At 40.6% G+C, this 10967-nt stretch overlaps 1 protein-coding gene across 1 annotated transcript; it reads left to right on the top strand.

Moving 5' to 3' along the window:
- The first annotated feature begins 869 nt into the window (after positions 1-869).
- chrm3b (cholinergic receptor, muscarinic 3b) lies at positions 870-9328 on the top strand. The gene is made up of 5 exons (XM_031877782.1): positions 870-2182; positions 2489-2661; positions 3599-3894; positions 6269-6984; positions 7102-9328. The coding sequence occupies exons 1-5, from the start codon at positions 1981-1983 to the stop codon at positions 7611-7613; spliced, it is 1899 nt and encodes a 632-aa protein (XP_031733642.1). The 5' UTR covers positions 870-1980; the 3' UTR covers positions 7614-9328.
- Positions 9329-10967: the final 1639 nt, after the last annotated feature.

Below are 10967 nucleotides of genomic sequence, written 5' to 3' on the forward strand. Positions count from 1 at the left end.
TAGTATGCAGTTCATAACAACAGTTATAAATGTTTTATTCTTGATTAATAAGCTTGTCTATTATGTGTTTCATGATTGTGTTTTCATACTTTATAAATGATGGATTCCCCATTTGTAAATGAAGTATTATATATTTTACAAACCAATTATTAAGGAGTTGTAGATGATTAATAAGATCATTTATAACGTGTTAGTAAATGATTAAGAATGTATTTAGATGTACATTATTCATGCTTTTATATATATAATGATTTAGATATGCACTATCTAAATCATTATTAGGGACTATGATATGCTTTATAAACGCGTATTAATACTGCAATTCATGATTAATTCATGATTTATTAAGGTAGTTACTACTCGTTAGTAAAGTATTTTGTGTGACCTCATCTAAAGTGAGGACTATTTATGCCTTATAAAGCATTTATAAATGACATTGAAAGGCCATCAGTGCCTCAAAACCCAGTTTTTGAACAGAACAGGCAAATACACACAACACAAAGTGATCAAGAACATATTAATATTTATTGCAAGATGTAAACAATATACTGTTAAATACAAGCTGGCTAACTAGCTACGCGGGGTTGTGAGCTCAGTTCATACTCGACATATGAACCACTTCTAAGTGAAGCAGTGGGCTTCTATATTGTTTAACGAGTGCTCTTTTATTTGTGTGGGAATGTAGCCCTTCAGCAAACCTTTCTCTTCTCCAACATCATACATCACAGCTCAAGGCGTGGATTGAAGACATGTTCTGAGGAGATATGATGGTTCTGGCTTTAATTAGTACAGCCTGTATTAGTAATGTCATATATTCTTTACAGGCTATGCTAATCTATGCCAGAATCAGCAATGCAATGGAAGCGGAGGATTGCACTCAAAACAATAAGCATGTTAGATCATTTTCATCATGAAAGAAAATGGCTAAACAAGGGGAAGCTACAAAGCCATGGTGCTCCACTGATTTAAACAAAAGTAAGAAATACTAATCTTTAAATCAAAAACCATTAGATTGCTACGACTACTTTTTGTTTGTCTATACCCGGCTGTGTTCATGTGCACGGCACAAACGAACACAGCCACTGTCGTCATTGGTGAGTGAACAGAATACACAAATGAAAACATCTGTGTCAGCTGGAGGCAGCCAAAGCATAAGCCAGACAGACTGGGGAGATGCCAGTGTGGACAGTGGGACTCATACCAAGGATACAAAGAGGAGCCTCTACTGGTTGCCGACAATGCATCAGTGGCAATTTCTGTGAATTTTAAAACACAGAAAAAGAACATATGGAAAACTTCTGAGAGATAAAGACAGATGCACCAAATATGAAATGTCCAAAAGGTTTAGGAACATTACAATGTGCAACATGTGTCCTGTATATTGTGTGGAACTGTAACAGATCTAAAAGGCCCAAATGCAGTTCAAAACATGTTAAGGGTATTTTGGCAGCTAATCTGTCTGATTTAATTAAAATCACATCTGTGGTGTTTGCTGGTTAGGTGAGGTTAATTCAGGCTTGTCTTTAAGCTTTCGACCAAACCCTGGTTGCTGACTAAACAAATTGACGTGGTTCATCTGTGGTGTGAAAGCAAAGCAGACCAACCACATGATAGTGTGACAATAGATATATTATTTTAGCAAATATTCAAAAGCTAAATTAAATCCATCTGCTGATTACATTGCCGTAATAATTCACTGGAAGACAATAACCTTTGATGAAAGCTATTTAGGGAAGTGTATTTTTTACACTTTTATTGGGCAATCTGATTAGGATTCATTACAGTAATCCAGCTGAGAGGTAAGAAATGTATGGAGGAGGGTCTCTGCAACAGAGTCAAGAAGTGATGGCCGGAGATGTTCTGCAGGTGGAAGAAAGCCGATTTGGTGATGGATTTGTAGAATGAAAATAAAACTTAATTCAATCAACTTCATCTTTGAAATTAATAAATAATTTTTAATGCCTTACATCTTTTGCAAAAATGTTAAATAATTTAATTAAACAGCTATATCCTTCATTAACCCTATTTCTTTTAATCCTTTCTCTTTTCTTGTCTTTAAGATGTCCATTGGTCATCATGAACCTGACCTCCAGCTCCGATTCTATCCACTTCCTCACCAACAGTTCTCCTGGTATGAGAGACCAGCCTGATACCACCATCATAGCTGAGCCTGCCATCTTCGGTACTGCACAACACTACAGAACTTAGTCTCTTTATAACAATTAAGTCAAGTAGATATTGTGAATATAACAAAAAACAGAGGTTAAGAAAATGAAATAGATAAAAGGAAAAGAAAATCCCAAATGGTCTTGAAAAGCTCTCTATGATTTAAGATGTGTTGCTGGGATAATGTTGTTGAAAAAGCTTTTTCAAATCTGCTGATAGAAGATTTGAAGACTTGTGTGCAAAACTTTCTGATTCTTGGGGATAGTATTTGTAGACTCCAAATCTCTGATAAAATGTAACTGATGTTTCTACCCATGTTCAGGTGGCACTTACCAGGAGTTGGCCATATTATCTGACAGTGTTGGTGGATGGAAGCAGCATAATGTCAGTCATATCTCAAGGCAAGGAGGAAATTTCACTGATTCACCAGTTAACAGGACATTAATGCTGCCAGCAGAGGATTTTGACCCATTAGGAGGACATACTATCTGGCAGGTAACAATCAGATATTTTAGTTTTTCCTCTTTTTTCAAACAGTAGTTTTAGTTATTGCTTTGGTGACACTGCAATATTGGATATACAAGTTTAAATGAATAAATGTTAATGAGTGATACCTCATATGGCTTACTATGATAATTTTTGACAACTAAATGTGCAGACATGAGACGTGTACACTGCAGGTAGAGAGCACTCCAGGACAGAGTAGTTTTGTGGTCTCACTGTGTAAATTCCATGGCTTCAGTAGCGAGGAATTCTAACCGCCAGACAAACATTTAGCTGTGCTCTTCACATGGCTGCTCCAAAGCTCCAGGGAATTTATGGCTCATTTGAACCACTCACTTATTGTTTGTGTTCCAAGATAAACTTTGCATCTATGGAAAGTTATGAGACTTGTCTCAATTAATTAATGACATGAGTCTCTTATATAAGTGCTTCCTTAAGTCTGGTTAAATACTGATTGTAGATTTACAATGGCCAGATAAAGAGATGCATTTATGGCATTTAAGAAAGTATTATCTGCACACAAATTTTGTGTGAGAGGGCAAAATGACTTTATATTGATGACATTAACAGTGAATAGATGATGACTCAGAACAGAACCTTGTAGGAGACATAGTAACTTTAATAGCACTTGATTTGAAACTACTTCTTGAGTGCTTCCTGGCAGTTAGTCATGAAATGATAGCATGTACCATTAATCTAAAGCTAAAAGGATAGCTTAAAACATATTAAAGTGCAGCAGAATGTTACCAATTGTTCAGGGCATTGACTATATAATTTAATACAGTGAAGTACAAATAAAGCAGAGTTGTTGTGCTCTGACATGACCTCGTCAGCTGAAAATTTAGTTTGTTTTTGAAATGTGTGAAAGTCAACACCGTAACTTAACCACCCTCTTTGGTTCTTTCTCTCCTTCTCTCTTCATCGACAGGTCATCATAATTGTGTTCCTCACTGGATCACTTTCTCTTGTCACTGTTGTTGGCAACATCCTAGTGTTGGTGTCATTCAAGATCAACAAGGCACTGAAGACAGTGAATAACTACTACCTGCTGAGCCTAGCATTTGCTGACCTTACCATTGGCACACTGTCAATGAACCTGTATACCACCTATATCATCATGGACCAGTGGGCTCTGGGGCCAGTGGTCTGTGACTTATGGCTTGCAATAGACTATGTGGCCAGTAATGCCTCGGTCATGAACCTGCTTGTTATTAGCTTTGACAGGTAACAGAACATAGTTCATTTAACCTTTTTTGAATAACTTAACTAAAATTAAGCTCACAGCCACCATCATATATTGTTAGTACAATCTGATAACTTTTTAAAATAAAAAAGCACACCAGTAGATGCTGACATCTACTAAAGCATTACTTTGTATTAAGAGGTTGATTTACAAAGACCACGCCAATAACAAAATAGGTTTTAAATAGTTTATTACATATTGAAGATGAAGGGGAGCCACAATGATGTAGGAGGGTTAAGGGTTAGGAACGAAGGGATGGGGTCGTGGGATGAGGGTCGAAAGATGAAGTGATGAGAGGATGAAGGGATGAGGGGTAAGGAATGAAGGGTTGTGGGTAGATGGATGGGGGGATGGAGGATGAGGGAATTAATAGAGAAATTAGTGCTGTGTGCTGATGGATGGGGGAGTTAGATGATGGACTGGTCTCATCTGGAGGCTGGAGGGAACAGAGGGAGTAGAGACTCTGGTTGGGGGGCTGTCCCTTTGTGAGCCCTAAAGAACAGCTGCTATGACGATTGGGTACCATTCGGAGATGATGGAGGAAGGAGTGATGGAAGATAACTCAGGGTGCCAGGCTGAGGACCACCTTCATTTTTCTCTGAGGAAAGAGAAATTCCAAGTTCATGGAATGCGGAGTGTGAAGACGGTATGCAGGGTGTGAAGAAGGTGGCCTAAGGTCAGAGGCACAGTGAAGTAGTATGCACCCTTTCAGAGTGCGCTGAAAAGATTCCACTAGGTCGGGGTGGATGGGAAGGACTCTCAAAGCTCTGGTGATGTTTGCCTTGAAAAACCAGGCTCCTTGGCCTACGAGGCGAATGAGGGATGTGGCATGATCGATTTTTTTGTACTGCATGGGGAAGTCCAGCTTTTGGGGGGATGAGATGTCTTTAACTTTTTTCGGAATATTTGTTAATAGCTACACCGATTGGACTGATTCTAAATATGGGGGCAGGTACTGATGAATCGGCAACTTGAAAATTTGCATCCTACGTCGTTAAAGATATTTCAGGCCATCCCCCGGAAACAGGAGTAAATTAGGGTTTTAGCCTCTATCGCTGTGTCGTGGGAGCAGTCTGTGGGGCTGTGATAGCAGATATCGAGGTACGAAGAGCTAAGGCGGCCGAGGTTAGCAAGAGAAGACAAAGAATGCTGGGATGGAGGGACGCATGTGCATGAAGCCGATAGTGTCAGGGAATGTGGATGCAACTGAGGTTTCTGACAGAGAGGGATGGTAGGAGAAGGAGAGGTCTCCGGGACTTCAGGACTTTGCTGATCTTCTTCAAACAGACCACTATCAGAAGAGTTAAGAAAGAGCTCCTGATCCATGGTGTACGTTACGTGCTTTATTAATTTTTGCTCATCTGTCACAGGTCATGTGAAAACTGAGTCATAGGAGAAGTGAACGAATCAGTTGTGCTTCAATACCTTTGTCCTGAGAAAATGTGATGTGTTTGAGGCGTGGTCTTTGTTCCTGAATGTAGTTGTAAAACTTAAATTATTCTGATTGCTTAGTAGGTCTATTTTCTGTTCTAATATTAAATGTTTCAGAGTATCCAAATCATAAAAAGCATATATTTATATATGGTATCATGATGGTATACTGTTGACAGCCATAGGAAACAGGACATATTTAAAGTCTCTTGTTTATACTAAATTATTCTGGTTCTATCAAGAGAGACAATGTGATAAACAGTAATGCACAGCAGTTACAGTTGCAACATGTTATCAACTCGTCAAATACCAAAGCTTAGTCAGTGGCCCTACGCTTCAAACTACGACGCTCTAGGCATCACTCTTGCATCAACTTTGGACAGGGAGTCAGTTTCTGTTTATTACATGCATACAGTGTCTTTTCAAAATAAACTTCCAACGTAGGTTTACTTAGTTTTAAGGTTTACTTGGGTAAGTTAAGGTAACAAAACTACTGGTTAGGCTTCAGAAAAAATGGGGTCAAATAAGTATGTTGGTTACATAAAATAAGTACGCTTGTTATGTCACTTACGTATTCGGCGTTGGTTAAGTACGTAAGTTATGTAACAAATGTAAGGTTAAATAAGTCAACCTTGACTTGGTGTCACAAGTCTATGTTGGTTTGACCCAACCATCTCCTGAAGCAGACTTTCTCACTCATTATACTACATCAGTTGCTCTCACCATCTAATACTGACTCGGACGGGTTTACATTGGAGTTAATTGAAAGCCTGGTCCGTCTCATACAGACACGAAAGGGTGCCTTAGTGCGTCGGAAGCCAAGGGCCACTGACCAAAAGTTGGGGTTTGACAAGTTGGGAGTGAGACAGTTGCAAGTTCGTCTGTATATGTGCAGTTGCCTAATTTATTTCTGTGTTGTCTTAGGTATTTTTCTGTTACCAGACCTCTGACATACCGGGCCAAGCGTACAACCAAGCGAGCCATGACCATGATTGGATTAGCCTGGTCAATCTCTTTCATTCTTTGGGCCCCAGCCATCCTGTTCTGGCAGTACATTGTGGGTGAGCGGACAGTCCAGCCCAATGAGTGCTACATCCAGTTCCTGTCCGAGCCCATCATTACATTCTCCACTGCTGTTGCTGCATTCTACTTGCCGGTAACTATTATGTCATTCCTGTTTTGGAAGATCTATCAGGAGACAGAGAAGCGTGCTAAAGATATACAAGGTCTCAAGGGATCTGGGTCAGGCAACAGCCAAAGCCAGGCTCAGAATCAAGGGAGTGGTAGAGGAAGAGCTGGTGGAGAAGGTGCAACTAACAGCCAGAAGGATTCATCAGCCATAAGTTCTCAGAGCTGCAGCAGTTATGAACTAAATCAGCTGGCTTCAGAGAAGAACAACAAGGACAATGCCAGCATACCTGGAGGAACAGGAAGCAAGGCGAGGTGTGGCGCATTCTGCTTTCAGTTTTCATTACTGCTGCCAGGTCGCCATGCATCCAAGAGGTCCATCAACACCACGACAACTACAGTTGGTGAAGCAGAGCAGAGCAGCTGTGACAGCTTGAACAACAATGAAGTTGGGGACCAGTCAGGTTCAGAGGACGAAGGTGATGGTGCCGACCCATCAAGGCCTCCAACAGGTTGGACATAACGCTACTAAGTGGTCTTATTAGCATGATATATATAAAAATAATATAAATATACATAATGTATAATAATGTCTATCTATCTGTCTGTCTGTATGTCTGTCTATCTAGATGGTAAGAAATCTAGAAAGGTGAAAAACAAAGATAAACAACCATCCAACAAAAGTCGAAAAAGGTCACAATCAAACCCTGTCACCTCATTGCCTGCTGACCAATCTCCCACAGCCATAACCATTAAAGATGCAGCTATGGCCAAACGCTTCGCCTCTAAGGCCAAGACCGAGATCAACAAGCGCAAGAATGAAAAAAAGGCAAATGAGAAGAAAGCAGCACGGACGCTCAGTGCCATCCTCTTTGTCTTCATCACAACATGGTTACCATACAATATCATGGTGTTGGTCAACACTTTTTGTCAGGACTGTATTCCAGGAACTCTTTGGGCACTGGGCTACTGGTTGTGTTATGTTAACAGCACAATCAACCCCATATGCTATGCCCTTTGCAACAAGACCTTCCGAACAACTTTCAGGGATATTTTGATGTGCCAGTGGAATCAAAAGAAAAACAAGCCTAATTTTCAACAGAGGAAGGCTGTGGCTTTCAAGAAAAAAGACCCAATGTAGAATACATTGGCAAATGGTTGATAGCTCTGTGTTGAAAGTTGTCTTTCCTGATCTATATTTAGATTTGGAATGCAGCATACAAGCCTTCTATTCCAGGGAAAAGATGCTCAACAGAATTTTGCTAACCAAAACTGATTCTTCAGGAAGTTTTGCAAAGCTAGTGGGGCCAAAGCCTGGTGGAACAACTATTCATGGTCCCAGAGCACAATTGCTAATAAATTGGTGACCCCTCCGGCTATTTCTTTCACAGTGACCAATATTTTGGCCAATGACGTGATCGCTCAAAAACTAATGCTGTATTATTATAATGTTTGCTGTGGATATTCATGGTTCCCAGAGGAGGAATTACAGTGGTGTTGATGGGTCCTTGAGGCCCAGGCTATCAAAATTGAATTGAAAGATTCAAATAGAATTTACTAAGCAGATTCCTGCCCGATTGTCACCAGGACAGCTTAGGTATGTCAGTTTTCGTTTTCATTTCAAAGATTTGAAGTTGGGTATTTATGTTTCTGCATTCAGTAAAATTCAATATTCAGTTGCCAGTTTATTTGGTACACATAGCAAATTTATTAGAAATTGTTCTGGAGATGTGTTCATTCATTGTTATGGTCATTTTTGGAGGCTGTAGTTTGTGCTTCTGTTGAATTGTATTGTTTTTGAGTTATTTTGAGTGTTTGTAATATTTACCAAACCCTCACTGGTATTAATGTGGTGCATTAGTTTCATTAGTTTTAGCTAATATACTGGCAAAAATACTCACTTAATAGGCACTTTTCAGTATGACCACCATCATTTTGTTTAGAAATATTTTTAAAACTGTCCTGCAGCAATCTCAGATTCCAGAGGGGAAGGGGCTATTTCTGGGGTTCCGGTGTAGCCAATGGTTATCAGGGCCGAGACTCTGTGCGCTCATTGTTTACAGTTTGATTAGCAAATTGTGACGCTAGACTGGAGTTTGAGTTAAGAAACAACATGAATGACCGGATGGTTTCCCATGTAGCCAGTTTATCAGCTAATTTCAAAGCAATCAAAAGCTAAATATTCGTCAGTGGATTCCAAGATTGTATTTCAGCCTCCACACGGACTGTTTACCTGCACTAAACCAAAACCTGCTCAAACATGACTGGTCTCTACTACTCTGGCTACAAATGGAAACCAGAATGCTCCCCATGCCGAAATCTTGTTCCCTTGCTTGCTGCATATAAACACACAATCTGTTTATTGAGATTAGTCTTGCAGTACCCTGTTCAGGGGCTATAGTTTACTTAATGAAATAGAATACCAAAATCAGTAAAAGAATATATTTTTTTTGCATAGAAAACACCAATAAGGTTTTCCTTGCTTTCAAATTTGAAAACTTCCAAAATAGCAAGTCAAAATTTTTAATAATAATTAGTAATAATAATAACTCTCTTTTGTGTTGTCCTAACACAGCACATTCAGAATGGCTATGATAATGTTGTATTAAAGTAATGGGGCCTTTTTTATGAACACATTTTGTTATTTTCCTGTGTCAATGTAGCATCTGCCTCTTGGGACAACAGATGAAAAATAGCCTCTTGGCTAACTGGCGCATTTACAGCAATGTTTTTATTAATGTGCACTGTCCCTTATCAAATAAACCAATAAAAAGACCATACTCAAAACCAGTGGAGGGCCATGCATTTTATACCTGGGCCTTCTGTGCTGTCCTACTGTGCTGTCCTACAATACAATACAACAATACACATATTCGTATTAAACCGTTCGGTACGAGGCTTACCAACCGAACAATACGTTTGAATAATACTAGTGCATTTGGAAAATGCAGAAGCTTAAACTGTGGGAAATATAATGTTTTGGGTGGACTGCGCTCACGTAACAGATAACGGGCTGTGACCTTTTGAACCCGGAACAATACCAAAAAACAGCTGAGGCCCCGCACTTCAGGGAGGCTAAGCTAAGTAGCTTAGCGGGGAAACAACAGCTGTTAGCTGTTCCCTACTGATTCAAACAGAGAATCAAATGTCCGAAATAACCCCGCGATGACGGGATGCTTCGTCATTAACGGACAAGTCAGAATCAATGTAATTAACACAATGACAAGAACAAACTCACAAGAACCAGTTGCATATGTTCTGTTGGGATCTGACTATATGGCTTCGACATGTGCTGTGGAACAAAGAGTCAGGCCTTCCCTTTTGCAAGCAAAGGTTTCATCCTGATTGTAGTTTGAGCACCAAACCCCCAGCTCTGAAGAAATTCACATTAGGGTGTGAGTTTCCTCCCCCCAAAAACTATGCGTTCCTGAAGTTACCTGAAAGCACCGCTGCAATCTAATTGGCCGAGAGCCAAGACACCCCAGGACCCCTGTGGTTCAGCCACCCTTTCTACAAAACTACCTGCAACCCCCACCTCAATGCTTTTTCCCTTCGACCTCCGTCGAGCTAGGGAGCACACCAACGTTGTTTCCCTTTTCAACCAAATCCTAGGTTTAACAGTTTATATTCGCTGGCTGAATTCACCAAACTGTCTATTTTATCTTTGTTCGTATCCACGAAGCGAACCCTTTTATTCCTGCAGAAGTGAAGAAGCAAGACTTCTTCAGAAAGAGAGAGAGAGAACTTCCACTCTCCACCAAGCGCCTCGTTTGCTCTGGACATAAGGACGCGGAAATCCCTTATCCAGACGACAGTGATTCTCTCCTACCGTGAGAACACCTCCCGCGGCCCGCAGCCGCGCTGCCCAAGCCCACGGAAGCTCAGAAGAACCCCCCTCAATCACCACGATTGCATCGTACCGTAAGGCGAAATAGATTCTGGGCAGAGTTAGAGAGAGTTTCATTTGTGTTTATTTTATCTTGTTTGTGTGCTTAAAGTACTGTTCGTTTTTATAACGTGGTGTATGCTTTATGATCACCGACACTGGCGATCCCTGAAATTGCTAGTGTTGTGTAGAAGTTACCCTGTATTCTATGCTACCGTGATTCGTGTCGAGACAGCCGCAGTGAGGTCGAAGTTGCTTCTCATCAGTTCAGGAGGTCAGAACCGCCGGCTGAGACAAAGAGTCGCGGTTCTTGCTCCCCTGGCTGAGAGAGCAATCTTCCGTACTCCCGCGCGGCGCAGAGGATCTTAATCTTTTGTTTTATTTCATTTTGTTTTGTTCCTTTCCCTTCTCTTTTACTAATCCACTCACACACACACATATATAGCATATAGCTTTGAGCTAATGTAGCTACGTGCTAAACGGCTACCGGCACTAGATGCCGGGTCTCCTGTTGGCTATCCGCCATTTTGAGTCCGCGCATGAGAGACGTCACCACGTCCCAACTACGTCATACGTCGCTGAGCTGTTCCCTCGCTCCTCCTCCTTACG

Source organism: Anarrhichthys ocellatus, unplaced genomic scaffold (genome assembly GCF_004355925.1).
Source record: "Anarrhichthys ocellatus isolate YVR2014 unplaced genomic scaffold, GSC_Weel_1.0 scaffold148, whole genome shotgun sequence".
Classification (NCBI taxonomy): Eukaryota; Metazoa; Chordata; class Actinopteri; order Perciformes; family Anarhichadidae; genus Anarrhichthys; species Anarrhichthys ocellatus.

Coding starts and splice junctions, on each gene's coding strand:
- chrm3b (XM_031877782.1), top strand. CDS start 1,981: ATGTTAAATAATTTAATTAAACAGCTATATCCTTCATTAACCCTATTT. Junction 2,662..3,598: donor GAGGACATACTATCTGGCAG/GTAACAATCAGA, acceptor CTTCATCGACAG/GTCATCATAATTGTGTTCCT. Junction 6,985..7,101: donor CCCATCAAGGCCTCCAACAG/GTTGGACATAAC, acceptor CTGTCTATCTAG/ATGGTAAGAAATCTAGAAAG.